This window comes from Drosophila teissieri, unplaced genomic scaffold (assembly GCF_016746235.2).
Source record: "Drosophila teissieri strain GT53w unplaced genomic scaffold, Prin_Dtei_1.1 Segkk118_quiver_pilon_scaf, whole genome shotgun sequence".
NCBI classification, from domain to species: domain Eukaryota; kingdom Metazoa; phylum Arthropoda; class Insecta; order Diptera; family Drosophilidae; genus Drosophila; species Drosophila teissieri.
The window spans coordinates 1,872,120-1,890,470 of NW_025224987.1; the positions used below are offsets into that span (position 1 = coordinate 1,872,120).

General features: G+C 35.8%; 1 protein-coding gene across 1 annotated transcript in view; it reads left to right on the forward strand.

Annotated features, from left to right (window-relative positions):
* Positions 1-18,351, forward strand: part of LOC122625484 (cholesterol 7-desaturase nvd) — a 289,338-nt gene that overhangs the window by 156,150 nt on the left and 114,837 nt on the right. Inside the window, exon 4 of the mRNA XM_043805578.1 lies at positions 18,026-18,329. Within this exon, the coding sequence (XP_043661513.1) occupies positions 18,026-18,329 (304 nt within the window). The remainder of the gene's footprint in view (positions 1-18,025; positions 18,330-18,351) is intronic.

Consider the following 18,351-nt stretch of genomic DNA (forward strand, 5'->3'; position numbering starts at 1 on the left):
AGGCTTATTGTCGTTTACATGTGTGCTCTTTGAACTGTCTAGTAGACCTAGAGCATCCAAAAAACTTTGTAGATTTTCTGGTTTACCATCAAACTCTGGTGTCAGAGATGGGGCCAATGTCTGTGCCATTTCAGAAATTGTTATTGTTTCAGATTTAAATTCAATTCGGTCGCTTTCTTCTAGTGTTTCAATGTCACTATCGGACTCAGCGCCGCTTGATTGAACAGATTCGTCTAGTTCTTTGAACTGGGCTGGGTTGAATTCAACCAATTGACTTAGACTTTTTGGTACATCTATCAGAATATGCCTTCTTTTTCGGATATTTTTTAATCTTGTGTTTAGGGATTTTATAACCCTCAAACATTTGTTATTATGTTCAGATGTGAGTCTATTTGCATATTTATTTACTAATGTAACTATATTATTATATTCTCCTACTACTATCTCTATATGATTTTTCAAAGTTTCAGATTTTATTACTGCATCTCTATTAATACATTTATAAGACTTATCAAACCTGTAGCGAAATTCGTCTATTCGTATCGCTATTTCGCTCCATTCCATTTTTGTCGAAAAAAAAGTTTTTATGAAGGTTTCTTCTCATCTATTTTTATACCCGTTACTCGTAGAGTAAAAGGGTATACTAGATTCGTTAAAAAGTATGTAACAGGCAGAAGGAAGCACTTCCGACCATATAAAGTATATATATTCTTGATCAGAATCAATAGCCGAGTCGATCTGGCCATGTCCGTCTGTCCGTCCGTATGAACGTCGAGATCTCAGGAACTACAAAAGGTAGAAAGTTGAGATTAAGCATACAGACTCCAGACATAGACGCAGCGCAAGTTTGTCGATTCATGTTGCCACGCCCACTCTAACGCCCACAAACCGCCCAAAACTGCGACGCCCACACTTTTGAAAAATGTTTTGATATTTTTTAATTTTTGTATTAGTCTTGTAAATTTCTAACGATTTGCCAAAAAACTTTTTGCCACGCCCACTCTAACGCCCACAAACCGCCCAAAACTGCCACGTCCACACTTTTGAAAAATGTTTTGATATTTTTTCATTTTTGTATTAGTCTTGTAAATTTCTATCGATTTGCCAAAAAACTTTTTGCCACGCCCACTCTAACGCCCACAAAACCGCCAAAAACTGTATATGATGAAGACTCTCCTTCGCACTTCAAATAGCTGAGTAACGGGTATCAGATAGTCGGGGAACTCGACTATAGCGTTCTCTCTTGTTTAGTTTATATTCAATGAAACGTTTTTTGAAGGAAAAAGTGAGATTTTCTATTTATGAGTTTTTCTCATTATTATTATATTAATTTCTTCTTCTAGAAAATCAAAAATAAAAATTTGTACGTTTAATAAAAATAAGAATTGTTATATTTTGTCATTTTTTGTCAAATTTTTGCAGCTGAGTATATATATATATACTCAGTACCGGAGACGTGGAAATATTAGTTGTTAATAAATGTGGTTGGCTCACATATTTGTTTACAATAAAAAAAATTGTCCAACCGAATTGTTAGTAAAAAGCCAACAGATATTAGTGTTTTTCAAGGAGCGTTTTCCCGCCTCGGCTTGGATTTAGAAATTAAGATTAAGTCAAATTGGGTCATTGGCATTTATTTATGCAAACCGTTTGCGTTGTTTTGCACCTTGCGAAAGCTTGTTCTCAATGTCTTCCAGACGCTCTTTGTAGCGTTGCCGGGACGTCTCGTCTGTGGCCAACTTGGAGATTTCCTTGACCAGTCGGCGTTGTTGTAGTAGATTTACCCTTTTTCCGGAGCGTTTGTGCTTCTTTGGATCCTTCCTTTCCTGCCTTGCCCGGTACTCAGCTATTGTGAGTGGGCGTGCAGGGTTTTCCTGCAGAGCTTCCTCCAACGTTGGCAAGTCCCTTTGTATCGTGGGCTGCGCGTTTGAGAATTGTGCCTCCTCTGCCATCAATTGTTGTGTGTTGTTGTTCTTATTATTTATGCGTCGACAAAGTGTACACAAGTACACTCGGGCAACATTACACATTTACCCAAATTTGTATCGGCTATTTGGTTGGCAAGGTGGCAAAGCATTTGGTGTCAGGCGAAGGCGAGACTCAGTCTCAAACAGAGCTCGCAAATAACAGTTGACCGTTTCTTGCAGTTACCGAATAACTGTTTTTTGCGCATCACTTGCGCAAAAAATCAGACAAGAACCGTTCACCAGTGTCTCTTGAACGAATGGTCTGTGCTCAACCAAAAACCAATTTCGTGTTTCCCTTTTGCTCTGCTCATTCGCTGACCGTTTTGCAACGAGCGAAGAAAATAAAAGTAATTTGCATTTGTGTATGTACATACATATATGCGAATTATCAGTCAACTTGTAAGTCACACGTGCTTGTGGATTCGGTGCGTTTGGAGTGTTTTAATTTTTGTGCCAAAAATGGGTCGCAAACAAAACAAAAAAGTGCATTTTTTTTCAAATTAAATCCAGCAGACAATAAGTCTAAGTCCAATGTTTGCGGTGTGAAGTCAGCAGGCTCTCACGCAAAAAATTTAAAACGGCATTTAATTGCAAAACATGCGGAAGTCTTTAATGAATTCGAGATTGACGACAAAATTCAACAAAATATGAAAAAACGAAAAATTTATATGAAACCAGTCTTCGTCTCTTCGATTAAAAAGATTGTGACCACCGATGGAAAGCCTCTTTTATTTCTGGACAGCGAAGGATTTCGACAGATATTAAACCCAATTTATAACGCGCTTTCGATGAACCCTATAACTTCTCGAAATATTATGGAATATGTGACTGTCAAAGAGCAGACCATTAAAGAAAATATAAGAGCGCTTGTAAAGGGAAAGCTTGTATCTCTGAAAATAGATGTTGCTACAAGAATGGATAAGGCTATTTTGGGAGTGAATTTACAAATGATACAATCTACTATGTCTAAAGCTGAGATCGTCATCAAGACTTTAGGCATGATACAGCTTCGTCATTCGCACACTGGAATGTACATTATGGAAAAAGTTATTGAGACCATCAATGACTACGGAATAACAAAGATAACTAAGATACGGAATAACTAGATCAAACTTCAGGTAAAATTTTAATTGTTTTAAATGACTGTTATTGAAAACTTAAAACTATAATCAAAGCATTACATCGGATAATGGAAAAAACATGACAAAAGCCTTTCAAATTTTAAATGATGATTCGGAGTCTCTTCTTGACGATGACACACACGATGACATTAACGGTCAAAATATGATGAAAAAACTTGATACCATACAGCTGGCGAATATTCACCGTGAAGGGTGTGCTGCGCACACACTTCAACTGTGCGTAATCGACATCAACAAGCTAGATGAGATCAGCGAAAAAGTTTCATCATGTCGCAAAATTTGTAAGTTATTGCGTACAGAAGTAAGTGAAAACTTAAAGTTTTTTAATATTATTTTAAATTTTTAAAAATATTCAATCTGAGCAGACGTTGGTTGAACGAGGGTAAAAAAAAACGTACCATGTCTCGATGTTGTTACGAGATGGAACTCTACATATTTAATGATATTAAAATTGTTAGATTTAAAAGAGTTCCTTGCTGTACACCGTAGCATTAGTATTGATGCGGACTGGGATTGGATGCAGATATATATTGACGCGTTCAAGGACGCATACGAAGCAACCTTAAAGTTGCAGATGAAAAAATTAGTATACAGCGAATTTTTCATAATATGGATGGAGCTTAAGCTAAAGTGCGAGAACAGCCAAAATTATATTAAAAAAAAATTACTAGGACAGATCAAAATTCGAGAATGTAAGTTACTTGAAAATGATGCGATGTTAGCTGCAATCTACATTGATCCACGCGTCAATTGCATCTTAAATGACCAGCAAAAATGCTTAGCAAAGCAAAATCTAAAAAAAATATCATATCGTCTATTTGAGCTAAAACAAGTATTATTATTACTACCCTGGTTGTAGTTTCCGCGGCCTCTCCCTTGGTTTTGGCCTCGACTACCTCCACGATTATTATAGTTATTATTATTGTTGTTATTGCTGCATCGGTTGTAATTGTTGTGGTAGTTATTTCTTCCACGATTATAGCCTCGGCCTCCTCTATTATTATTATCTGCACCTCGTCGATAATAGAGTACAGTGTTACTTTGACCTGTTATCTCTGTGCAACTGTTTACAAATTTGGAGAAGGCATCATTTATGTTTGTGAATGTGCCTGCTTGCATGATAAGTTTTACCTTATCAATGGAGCAATTCTGTGTCATTGCTTTTACAGCTGTTGTAGTGCTGTATTTATTTGCTAAGGACTGGCTGAGACCTTCACTGATATAGACACCATCAAGAAGGGCCTTTGTCAGTTTCTCCACCTCTTGGGTGTATTGGTTAGCCGTTTTATATCTCTGTTGTAGATTGAGAAGCTTGGCAGATATAACTTCTACCGATTCTCCTTTTACTGCACTTGACAGTTGGGTAATGATTGCAGCAATTGTCTGCTCATTACTTATAAGGTTTCTTACATGGCCTTTAAGTTTAGTTTTTATAAGGCTTATCGTTGTCGTTTCATGTGTGAACTGTCTAGTAGACCTAGAGCATCCAAAAAACTTTGTAGATTTTCCGGTTTACCATCAAACTCTGGTGTCAGAGATGTGGCCAATGTCTGTGCCATTTCAGAAATTGTTATTGTTTCAGATTTAAATTCAATTCGGTCGCTTTCTTCTAGTGTTTCAATGTCACTATCGGACTCAGCGCCGCTTGATTGAACAGATTCGTCTAGTTCTTTGAACTGGGCTGGGTTGAATTCAACCAATTGACTTAGACTTTCTGGTACATCTATCAGAATATGCCTTCTTTTTCGGATATTTTTTAATCTTGTGTTTAGGGATTTTATAACCCTCAAACATTTGTTATTATGTTCAGATGTGAGTCTATTTGCATATTTATTTACTAATGTAACTATATTATTATATTCTCCTACTACTATCTCTATATGATTTTTCAAAGTTTCAGATTTTATTACTGCATCTCTATTAATACATTTATAAGACTTATCAAACCTGTAGCGAAATTCGTCTATTCGTATCGCTATTTCGCTCCATTCCATTTTTGTCGAAAAAAAAGTTTTTATGAAGGTTTCTTCTAATCTATTTTTATACCCGTTACTCGTAGAGTAAAAGGGTATACTAGATTCGTTGAAAAGTATGTAACAGGCAGAAGAAAGTGTTTCCGACCATATAAAGTATATATATTCTTAATTAGGATCAATACAATAACAAATAGGATCAATAGTCGATATGGCCATGTCCGTATGAACGTCGAGATCTCAGGAACTACAAAAGCTAGAAAGTTGAGATTAAGCATACAGACTCCAGAGACATAGACGCAGTGCAAGTTTAGTGTTACCACGCCCACTCTAACGCCCACAAACCTCACAAAACTCCCACGACCACACTTTTGAAAAATGTTTTGATATTTTTTCATTTTTGTATTAGTCTTGTAAATTTCTATCGACTTGCCAAAATCCTTTTTGCCACGCCCACTTTAACGCCCACAAACCGCCAAAAAAAGTCAGTGTTGAAGACTCTCCTTCGCACTTCCACTAGCTGAGTAACGGGTATCAGATAGTCGGGGAACTCGACTATAGCGTTCTCTCTTGTTTAGTTTATATTCAATGAAACGTTTTTTGAAGGAAAAAGTGAGATTTTCTATTTATGAGTTTTTCTCATTATTATTATATTAATTTCTTCTTCTAGAAAATCAAAAATAAAAATTTGTACGTTTAATAAAAATAAGAATTGTTATATTTTGTCATTTTTTGTCAAATTTTTGCAGCTGAGTATATATATATATACTCAGTACCGGAGACGTGGAAATATTAGTTGTTAATAAATGTGGTTGGCTCACATATTTGTTTACAATAAAAAAAATTGTCCAACCGAATTGTTAGTAAAAAGCCAACAGATATTAGTGTTTTTCAAGGAGCGTTTTCCCGCCTCGGCTTGGATTTAGAAATTAAGATTAAGTCAAATTGGGTCATTGGCATTTATTTATGCAAACCGTTTGCGTTGTTTTGCACCTTGCGAAAGCTTGTTCTCAATGTCTTCCAGACGCTCTTTGTAGCGTTGCCGGGACGTCTCGTCTGTGGCCAACTTGGAGATTTCCTTGACCAGTCGGCGTTGTTGTAGTAGATTTACCCTTTTTCCGGAGCGTTTGTGCTTCTTTGGATCCTTCCTTTCCTGCCTTGCCCGGTACTCAGCTATTGTGAGTGGGCGTGCAGGGTTTTCCTGCAGAGCTTCCTCCAACGTTGGCAAGTCCCTTTGTATCGTGGGCTGCGCGTTTGAGAATTGTGCCTCCTCTGCCATCAATTGTTGTGTGTTGTTGTTCTTATTATTTATGCGTCGACAAAGTGTACACAAGTACACTCGGGCAACATTACACATTTACCCAAATTTGTATCGGCTATTTGGTTGGCAAGGTGGCAAAGCATTTGGTGTCAGGCGAAGGCGAGACTCAGTCTCAAACAGAGCTCGCAAATAACAGTTGACCGTTTCTTGCAGTCACCGAATAACTGTTTTTTGCGCATCACTTGCGCAAAAAATCAGACAAGAACCGTTCACCAGTGTCTCTTGAACGAATGGTCTGTGCTCAACCAAAAACCAATTTCGTGTTTCCCTTTTGCTCTGCTCATTCGCTGACCGTTTTGCAACGAGCGAAGAAAATAAAAGTAATTTGCATTTGTGTATGTACATACATATATGCGAATTATCAGTCAACTTGTAAGTCACACGTGCTTGTGGATTCGGTGCGTTTGGAGTGTTTTAATTTTTGTGCCAAAAATGGGTCGCAAACAAAACAAAAAAGTGCATTTTTTTTCAAATTAAATCCAGCAGACAATAAGTCTAAGTCCAATGTTTGCGGTGTGAAGTCAGCAGGCTCTCACGCAAAAAATTTAAAACGGCATTTAATTGCAAAACATGCGGAAGTCTTTAATGAATTCGAGATTGACGACAAAATTCAACAAAATATGAAAAAACGAAAAATTTATATGAAACCAGTCTTCGTCTCTTCGATTAAAAAGATTGTGACCACCGATGGAAAGCCTCTTTTATTTCTGGACAGCGAAGGATTTCGACAGATATTAAACCCAATTTATAACGCGCTTTCGATGAACCCTATAACTTCTCGAAATATTATGGAATATGTGACTGTCAAAGAGCAGACCATTAAAGAAAATATAAGAGCGCTTGTAAAGGGAAAGCTTGTATCTCTGAAAATAGATGTTGCTACAAGAATGGATAAGGCTATTTTGGGAGTGAATTTACAAATGATACAATCTACTATGTCTAAAGCTGAGATCGTCATCAAGACTTTAGGCATGATACAGCTTCGTCATTCGCACACTGGAATGTACATTATGGAAAAAGTTATTGAGACCATCAATGACTACGGAATAACAAAGATAACTAAGATACGGAATAACTAGATCAAACTTCAGGTAAAATTTTAATTGTTTTAAATGACTGTTATTGAAAACTTAAAACTATAATCAAAGCATTACATCGGATAATGGAAAAAACATGACAAAAGCCTTTCAAATTTTAAATGATGATTCGGAGTCTCTTCTTGACGATGACACACACGATGACATTAACGGTCAAAATATGATGAAAAAACTTGATACCATACAGCTGGCGAATATTCACCGTGAAGGGTGTGCTGCGCACACACTTCAACTGTGCGTAATCGACATCAACAAGCTAGATGAGATCAGCGAAAAAGTTTCATCATGTCGCAAAATTTGTAAGTTATTGCGTACAGAAGTAAGTGAAAACTTAAAGTTTTTTAATATTATTTTAAATTTTTAAAAATATTCAATCTGAGCAGACGTTGGTTGAACGAGGGTAAAAAAAAACGTACCATGTCTCGATGTTGTTACGAGATGGAACTCTACATATTTAATGATATTAAAATTGTTAGATTTAAAAGAGTTCCTTGCTGTACACCGTAGCATTAGTATTGATGCGGACTGGGATTGGATGCAGATATATATTGACGCGTTCAAGGACGCATACGACGCAACCTTAAAGTTGCAGATGAAAAAATTAGTATACAGCGAATTTTTCATAATATGGATGGAGCTTAAGCTAAAGTGCGAGAACAGCCAAAATTATATTAAAAAAAAATTACTAGGACAGATCAAAATTCGAGAATGTAAGTTACTTGAAAATGATGCGATGTTAGCTGCAATCTACATTGATCCACGCGTCAATTGCATCTTAAATGACCAGCAAAAATGCTTAGCAAAGCAAAATCTAAAAAAAATATCATATCGTCTATTTGAGCTAAAACAAGTATTATTATTACTACCCTGGTTGTAGTTTCCGCGGCCTCTCCCTTGGTTTTGGCCTCGACTACCTCCACGATTATTATAGTTATTATTATTGTTGTTATTGCTGCATCGGTTGTAATTGTTGTGGTAGTTATTTCTTCCACGATTATAGCCTCGGCCTCCTCTATTATTATTATCTGCACCTCGTCGATAATAGAGTACAGTGTTACTTTGACCTGTTATCTCTGTGCAACTGTTTACAAATTTGGAGAAGGCATCATTTATGTTTGTGAATGTGCCTGCTTGCATGATAAGTTTTACCTTATCAATGGAGCAATTCTGTGTCATTGCTTTTACAGCTGTTGTAGTGCTGTATTTATTTGCTAAGGACTGGCTGAGACCTTCACTGATATAGACACCATCAAGAAGGGCCTTTGTCAGTTTCTCCACCTCTTGGGTGTATTGGTTAGCCGTTTTATATCTCTGTTGTAGATTGAGAAGCTTGGCAGATATAACTTCTACCGATTCTCCTTTTACTGCACTTGACAGTTGGGTAATGATTGCAGCAATTGTCTGCTCATTACTTATAAGGTTTCTTACATGGCCTTTAAGTTTAGTTTTTATAAGGCTTATCGTTGTCGTTTCATGTGTGCTCTTTGAACTGACTAGTAGACCTAGAGCATCCAAAAAAACTTTGTAGATTTTCCGGTTTACCATCAAACTCTGGTGTCAGAGATGTGGCCAATGTCTGTGCCATTTCAGAAATTGTTATTGTTTCAGATTTAAATTCAATTCGGTCGCTTTCTTCTAGTGTTTCAATGTCACTATCGGACTCAGCGCCGCTTGATTGAACAGATTCGTCTAGTTCTTTGAACTGGGCTGGGTTGAATTCAACCAATTGACTTAGACTTTCTGGTACATCTATCAGAATATGCCTTCTTTTTCGGATATTTTTTAATCTTGTGTTTAGGGATTTTATAACCCTCAAACATTTGTTATTATGTTCAGATGTGAGTCTATTTGCATATTTATTTACTAATGTAACTATATTATTATATTCTCCTACTACTATCTCTATTTGATTTTTCAAAGTTTCAGATTTTATTACTGCATCTCTATTGATACATTTATAAGACTTATCAAACCTGTAGCGAAATTCGTCTATTCGTATCGCTATTTCGCTCCATTCCATTTTTGTCGAAAAAAAAGTTTTTATGAAGGTTTCTTCTAATCTATTTTTATACCCGTTACTCGTAGAGTAAAAGGGTATACTAGATTCGTTGAAAAGTATGTAACAGGCAGAAGAAAGTGTTTCCGACCATATAAAGTATATATATTCTTAATTAGGATCAATACAATAACAAATAGGATCAATAGTCGATATGGCCATGTCCGTATGAACGTCGAGATCTCAGGAACTACAAAAGCTAGAAAGTTGAGACTAAGCATACAGACTCCAGAGACATAGACGCAGTGCAAGTTTAGTGTTTTCATTTTTGTATTAGTCTTGTAAATTTCTATCGACTTGCCAAAATCCTTTTTGCCACGCCCACTTTAACGCCCACAAACCGCCAAAAAAAGTCAGTGTTGAAGACTCTCCTTCGCACTTCCACTAGCTGAGTAACGGGTATCAGATAGTCGGGGAACTCGACTATAGCGTTCTCTTTTGTTCTTATTTAAATTGATGGATATTCTATTTATAATGCAGATAATAATACGTTGTGTTTCTATAAATTTCATATTATAATGCTACCAGTACTTAGAATTACGTGATTTTAGGAAGACTCCTTGTGTTATATGTATGTCTGTCATTCGGCTTCTTAAGGTGCAAAGACAAGTTGGAAGAGTTTCCAGTTGTTTTAATAATTCGGTCGCAGAGTTTGCACTTTGCAGTCCCGTCATTTATATCAGTGTAATTGGATTTTATGTTCGTTTTAACACGTGCACTTTTACTCGGTATCGCTTTGGAAATCAGAGTGAACGAAGGGAAAATATCAAAAAATATCAATAAAAAATATCGCAATATCAAAAAAATATCACGATATAAATATATAATTTTTAGGGAAAATATCGATATATTGATATTTTGATATATTATCAAAAACCCTAGTCGGCGCCCACACCTTGTCCACTTGGCCACTGGTATTTAAATTGTTGAAAATATCGATACATTATCGAATGATTCAAAAGCTACAATGATCGGTTTAACAGCTGTACCAATGAACTAGTACTGTTCACTTTCGTTCTATACTGTGTTTAGACCGGCGAGTGCGTGAAGAACGAAAATATAAAGTAACAGAAAATTAAAGATATTTTTATTTGAAACTAAACTAAATTGAGTGTTTTAATTATTAAATGATGAAGGCTTCCATGACTGCTGCTTTGCTATAATATTTTCAATAGATTATTGGCCCAGACACATATCATTCAGTAATTGAACGCTCTGGTGAAATAAATTCTTGGAAATTGTTGCAAATTACAATTATTAACAATACTGTAAAAACAAGATCTTTTTCTTGAGTATAAATGATAAGTCGGATGGTGCTAGTTTAATAGTTAAATTTTAATGACAATTCTTGATTATTTCTCCTCACTTAAACTCCTCGTGGCTATATCTTCAACTTCAATTTTTCAACTAACTCTCTTTTTTCTAATTCCTATCTGCCACTCGTTCGCTAGTACGAGTTGGCAGCCTAGCGCAACAGCTGTTATGTTAACATCATTCAAATATACAAGATTATTCTAATTGGGTTTTGACCCAACAAATACAATTGAACAATATTGGAAAAACATAATATCTGAAAATTATTCGATGTAAAATAATAAAAATATTTAAGCGTCTTTAAGTGAGAAGTGATTCATGAAGTTTTCATTAGTGGTGAAATAATTAAAATGGAAATATTAGATAGAAATATAATATTAAACCCTTTGATGGAGAGAAGTATTTAATCTGGAAGTTTCGTGTTAGGGCACTTTTAGAAGAGAATGACTTGTTAAGAGTCATTGATCAGGAAATAACAGTTGAAATAACAGAAGGGTTTAAAAAGAAGCAAAGAAATGCATAAAGTATTTTGATTGAATATTTAAGTGATGGGTTCCTTGTGTTTGCTAATGGTGAAAATACTGCTAGGCAGATTTTTTAGAATTTGGATGCAATATATGAGCTTAAAAGTTTGGCATCACAGCTTTCCTTGAGAAATCAGTTATTGGCAATAAAACTAAAAGGGGACACTAAATTGGTAGATCACTTTAACTTCTTTGACTTCTGCAGCTAGTAGCTGCAGGAGCTAAGCTGGATGAGTGGGTAAAATTTGCTTTTAACTGTCACAAATATTTATAATGAGGTCATTACAGCCATTAAGACTTTGTCTGAAAATAATTTAACACTTGCATTCGTAAAAACACGACTTCTGGATCAAGAAATTCAAATAAAGGGCGTGAGCAAAGACACGGGTCATAAAATTTTGCAGGCTATAGAAAATATAGCTTATAAAAAAAATTAAAAAAAATTTGTTTTTAAAAATTCGAATAAACTTTTTAAGAATCAGTTTAAAGTGATACATAGATGTTTTCACTGTGGTAAATTAGGCCATGTAAAAAGGGTCTGTTTTCTGTTTAAAAGGCAGACTGGAAATAAAACCAATGAGAATCCTGGAAAAGAAAAACATGCTCAAATAGCAACAACATCACAGCAAGATTGTGGGTTTGCTTTTATGCTGAGTTCAAAGAAAAATCACGAAAGAAAACGAGGTAGTATTTATCCTAGATTCAGGGGCTTCAGATCACCTTATAAAAGACATCGCTTTATACGCTGACTATGCGAATTTGGAAACTCCTGTGGAAATTGAAATCGCCAAACGCGGAGAATATATCCATGCTTCATGCAAGGGAGTGGTTCAACTTAGTAGCTGTGGAAATGAAATCACGCTGGAAAATGTTTTGTTCTCGAAATACATTCCTCACAACTTGCTATCCGTCAAAAAGATGAAAGACTCTGGAATGACGATTGAATTAAATCCGGAAGGGATAAAAGTATCCGAAAATGGTAAAATGGTATTTGATGGTATCTGTAAGTATAATGTTCAAATTATTAAATTTAAATTAAATCCAAGAGTATTTGCTTTGTGTAATCTTTATGGTGCAGAGTATAACTTTTGGCATGCAAGGCTTGGGCACACAGTATTCGCAAATTTTTAAAAATTAAACGCAACCAGTTATTTGAATATATTGATCTTTTTAAAAATTTCGAAGAATGAATTATGTGAGGCTTGTATTAATGGCAAGCAATGCAGACTTAAATTTCAATTATCTAAAAATAAAGAATATATTGAAAGGCCACTTTTTATACCCGTTACTCGTAGAGTACAAGGGTATACTAGATACGTTGAAAAGTATGTAACAGGCAGAAGGAAGCGTTTCCGACCATATCAAGTATATATATTCTTGATCAGGATCAGTAGCCGAGTCGATCTGGCCATGTCCGTCCGTCTGTCCGTCCGTCTGTCCGTATGAACGTCGAGATCTCAGGAACTACAAAAGCTAGAAAGTTGAGATTAAGCATACAGACTCCAGGGACATAGACGCAGCGCAAGTTTGTCGATTCATGTTGCCATGCCCACTCTAACGCCCACAAACCGCCAAAAACTGCCACGCCCAAACTTTTGAAAAAGGTTTTGATATTTTTTCATTTTTGTATTAGTCTTGTTAATTTCTATCGATTTGCCAAAAAAACTTTTTGCCACGCCCACTCTAACGCCCACAAACCGCCCAAAACTGCCACGCCCAAACTTTTGAAAAATGTTTTGATATTTTTTCATTTTTGTATTAGACTTGTAAATTTCTATCGATTTGCCAAAAAACTTTTTGCCACGCCCACTTTAACGCCTACAAGCCGCCAAAAACTGTCAGTGTTAAAGACTCTCCTTCGCACTTCCACTAGCTGAGTAACGGGTATCAGATAGTCGGGGAACTCGACTATAGCGTTCTCTCTTGTTATAATTCATTCTGATGTGTGTGGTCTTATCCCACCCTCTACAATAGATAATACAAATTATTGTGTAGTTTTTATTGACCAATTTACACATTACTGTAAAACATATTTGATAACATACAAGTCTGACGTATTAATTGTTTTTAAGGACTTCATTGCTAAGAGCCAAGCTCATTTCAACTATAAAGTTTTAAACCTATATATGGACAATGGCAGGGAATATTTATCTGATGAGATGCGTGAGTTTTGTAATGCATATATTTTGAAAAATGCATCAGCTTTCATTTAACGGTTCCTCACACGCCACAGTTAAATGGTGTTTCAGAGCGCATGATAAGAACCATAACTAAAAAAGCTCGATCGATGGTTAATGGTGCTAAAGCACCATGGTGAAGCTGTTTTAACAGCAACATATCTGATAAACAGATGCCCAAGTAGAGCGCTGGGAAATATAAAGAAAACACCATGTGAAATTTGGCATAATAAAAAGCCAGTTTTGAAATATCTTAAGATATTCGCTTCGACAGTATACGTACTTAATAAACTAAAACGCAAGTTCGATGAAAAATCGATAAAGTGTATACATGTCGGTTATGAACCAAATGGGTTGAAATTATGGAATGTGGAAAAGAGGAAGTATATAATAGCTAGAGATGTTGTGGTGGATGAAATATATATGGTTAAAACAAGATCTGAACATGAAACTGACTCTGTGTTTCAACTTGATCGTGTTGAGAAAAGTGATTCCAATTCTGAAAAAGAATATGAAAAAATAAATAAAGATGGTAAAGAGTCTGTTTTTCCATTGGTTGAAATGGAAAATGGTCAATCATCAATTAACGATGTATCTGATAGTTTAAAATCGGATGGTTTAAAATTAGATGTTCAGAGTAATGAAAACTCCACAAATCTAGAGAATGCCGATTCAATTTTGAAAATTGGTGAACATAATGAAGAACTCAAACGCAATGAAGAATTAAAGAGAAGCCAAAAGTATCTTATAGGTTGATAGAAAAATGTTTAATGAGTGCCCAAACATATTTAAATGGCATTCCCAATTCTTTTGAAGAAATTAAATTTCATAGAGATAAGGCTCTTTGGGAAGAAGCCATGCAAGATGAGTTAAGATCTCATTTTGAAAATAAAACTTGGTGCTTGGTGAAAAGGACTGAAAACAAAAACGTAGTAGATTGCAAGTGGGTATTTACAATAAATCAAAATGAATTTGGTAAAATATAAAGCCAGGCTTGTTGCGCGTGGATTCACGCAAGAATATTTGACTGATTATGATAAAACATTTGCACCAGTTGCACGAATTTCAAGTTTTCGATTTCTTCTAGCATTTTTAAATAAACATAAATTAAAAGCTCATAATATGGATGTAAAAACTACATTTTTAAATGGAATATTAAAAGATGAAATTTCATGACAGTTCCACAGGGTTTGATACATGATAAGAGGTTTTCGAAAATGTACTCAAGGAAGTTGGTTTTGAAAATGTAGGAGTTTATCGTTGTATGTATATTTTAAATAAAGGAGAGATTTCTAAAAACATATACTTATTGTTATATGTAGATGATATAATAATTGCTACAAATTGCGCTATTACAATGTCTGAGTTTAAGTCTTACTTAAGGAATAAATTTAGAATGACGGATTTATTTGAAATCCGATTTTTCATTGGTATTAAAATCGGTAGAAATAACGATTAGTCAGTCATCTTATATAAATAATGTTTTAAAAAAGTTCAATATCGAAAACTGTAATCCAGTAAAGCAAGCAAACTGAATTACGAGGCTTTTGCAGTCCAAAGAAACATATGATGCACCATGTCGAAATTTAATTTGATGTTTAATGTACTTGGTGTACCATGAAACCAAATTCAGTCGCTGCTTTATCTACCGAAGCAGCGGCCTTATTTGAAGGCGTTAGAGAAGCATTATGGCTTAAGTCATTAATGAATGAAATGAAGATAGACTTGGATTTACCAATAGACATTAATGAAGATAATCAGGGTTGTATTAGCGTTACCAATAATCCAACATGTCATAAGAGAACAAAGCACATAGATATTAAATATCATTTTTCCCGAGAAGAAATTGAAAAGAAACTAATTTCTGTAAAGTATATTTCCACAGACTCATGGCAGATATATTGACGAAACCTCTACCAACGACAAGGTTCGTAACTTTGAGAGATGAACTCGGACTTGCAGAATAAATACTAGCACCTTACATTTTTGTATATATACATATATATAACTACATACTTCTGATATAATGTAAATATCAATTTGTTCATTTTGAAATTAGCATATCAATTATGAATCATTGCATGGAGCAATTAATTTTGTTAATATTATATTATATTATTATATTTAGTGATCTGATTTGGTTTTACTGGGTTTCCCAAATCCTATGCAGAAAATGCTGGATCATAATAATTGTTATCTCCAAAATGCACAATCTCGTCGAGTAAGATAAATATTGTATTTAAAAGATATTAAAAAATCAATGTAACTTTTGAGGAGGCGTGTTGAAAATATCGATACATTATCGAATGATTCAAAAGTTACAATGATCGGTTTAACAGCTGAACCAATGAACCAGTACTGTTCACTTTCGGTCTTTACTGTGTGTAGACCGGCGAGTGCGTGCAGAACGAAAATATAAAGAAACAGAGAATTAAAGATATTATTATTTGAAACTAAACTAAATTGAGTGTTTTAATTATTGAATGGTGAAGGCTTCCATGACTGCTGCTTTGTTATTACATTTTTAATACAAATGTTTTATTATTCCGCGGGGGCGTCCCCTCGTTGTCGTGCGTTGCTTCGTGTGGTTCTGCCGCTGTGGGCTCTGCCGATAATGTCGTGAGTTGCGTCGGTGCTCTGCCGATGTTGCCGGGTCTGTGTTGCTGGGCTTGGTCACTTATTTTGCGGGGCTATCCTACCAAGTAATCCTAAGCCCTAATCCTACCAATTAATCCTAAGCCCTAATTATCCTACGACCTACAAATTAATCCTATTTATAGGGTGAGGGACCCAAAAGAGGTCCTCACAATACAAAAGATACTGTCTAAAAAACCCGGCTGTAATATTTAAAATTCGTTTTTATACCTGTTACTCGTAAAGTAAAAGTGTATACTATTATACAGAGTGCGGCAGCACTTCCTTTTTTAAAATGCGCGCCATTCAGTTACTGATCCCATTCAAGAGGGGCTACTGCAAAGTTTTTTCCCGACACGGACACGTCAAGATCTCAGGATTTATAAAGGCTAGAAAGTTGAGATTCAGCATTCAGACGCAGCGCAAGTTTGTTGATTCATTTCACACAAGCCACCCAAAACTGCCACGCCCACACTTTTGAAAAATATTTTGATATATTTTTATTTTTTTATTAGTCTAGTAAATTTTTATCAATTTGCCAAAAACCGTTTGCCACGCCCATCATTTAACAAAAGTGCGGGCGTGACGGCTTTTGACCAATTTTTAGCGCAACTTGCGGTACGTCTCTTAATCTTTGCATTCCCTGCATTCACAATCTGAACATTCTAGCTTCTATAGTTTCCGGGTTGATACGGACACACGGACGGACAAGTGGCCTAGCCTTATCGACCTATGTAGGTAGTGATCTGATTCAGAATATATACACTTCATAGGGTCGGAAACGCTTTATTTTACCAGGTATACAAATTAAGGATAGGTTCAGGGTGGCGTAACATGTTGCGCTCACTGCCCTATTCTAGCGTTGCACTCCTTCCATTCTTAGGATGATTATGTTGGCTCAGTAATAATAACAATAATAGAGAAAGTTATTACGGCTTAAGCCGGAGCAATGTTTTATTCTCGAAGCGTCAGCTTCTTGGACAGAACAGAAGTACTAAAATATATTAAAGCATAAGTTTACCCTAGCTCCAATGCATTACGCCATAAAGTCGTGGTCTGCAAGCCGGCTTAGCATTCCCATGCACCGCAATGCGGCACTCCGGATAGGCAGTGTCCGATTACCGCTGCTGGAAGTTCTTAGCGCGGAGCGCTGAACTCATTTTGGGCGCGTCAGCAGTGTTCGTGTGAAGTTACTTAGTTGCTAGGGCATTGTTTATGTAAAACTACTAGTTGCTAAATCAAAACAAGAGAGAACGCTATAGTCGAGTTCCCCGACTATCTGATACCCGTTACTCAGCTATTGGAAGTGCGAAATCTTCAACACTGACAGTTTTTGGCGGTTTGTGGGCGTTAGAGTTGGAGTGGCAAAACGTTATTTGGCAAATGGATAGAAATTTACAAGACAAATACAAAAATAAAAAAATATCAAAACGTTTTTCAAAAGTGTGGGCGTGGCAGTTTTGGGCAGTTTGTGGGCGTTAGAGGGGGCGTGGCGACATAAATCGAGAAACTGCTGCGTCTATGTCTCTGGAGTCTGTATGCTTAATCTCAACTTTCTAGCTTTTGTAGTTGCTGAGATCTCGACGTTCATGCGGACGGACAGACGGACATGGCCAGATCGACTCGGCTACTGATCCTGACCAAGAATTTATATGGCCGGAAACGCTTCCTTCTGCCTGTTACATACTTTTCAACGAATCTAGTATACCCTTTTACTCTACGAGTAACGGGTATAAATATAGAGTGTTATTTTCAGTTGTTAACTTACGTACTGTCCTTTATTCGTTTATATATATATTTTTTTTTATTTCACTTTTTAGTTCCTAAAGGATCAAAGGTAAAAAAATGGATCTCGCAGGAAGTGGACGGATTTATTTTTATTTGGTATCATGCTGAGCCAACAGAATTACCTTGGGATCTGCCTTCACCTATGGGAGAGGTTGACAATAAATGTATCTATCATGGACACAATGAGTTTTACATTAATTGTCATATTCAAGAAATACCGGAAAATGGCGCTGATATTGCGCACTTTAATGCTATTCATAAAAATAGCTTTATTAATGACAGATGGGTTAAAAAAATAAGTTCATTTGGACTTGGATCTCATCATTGGAGAGCGAGGTAATAAATTAAATAATGTTTT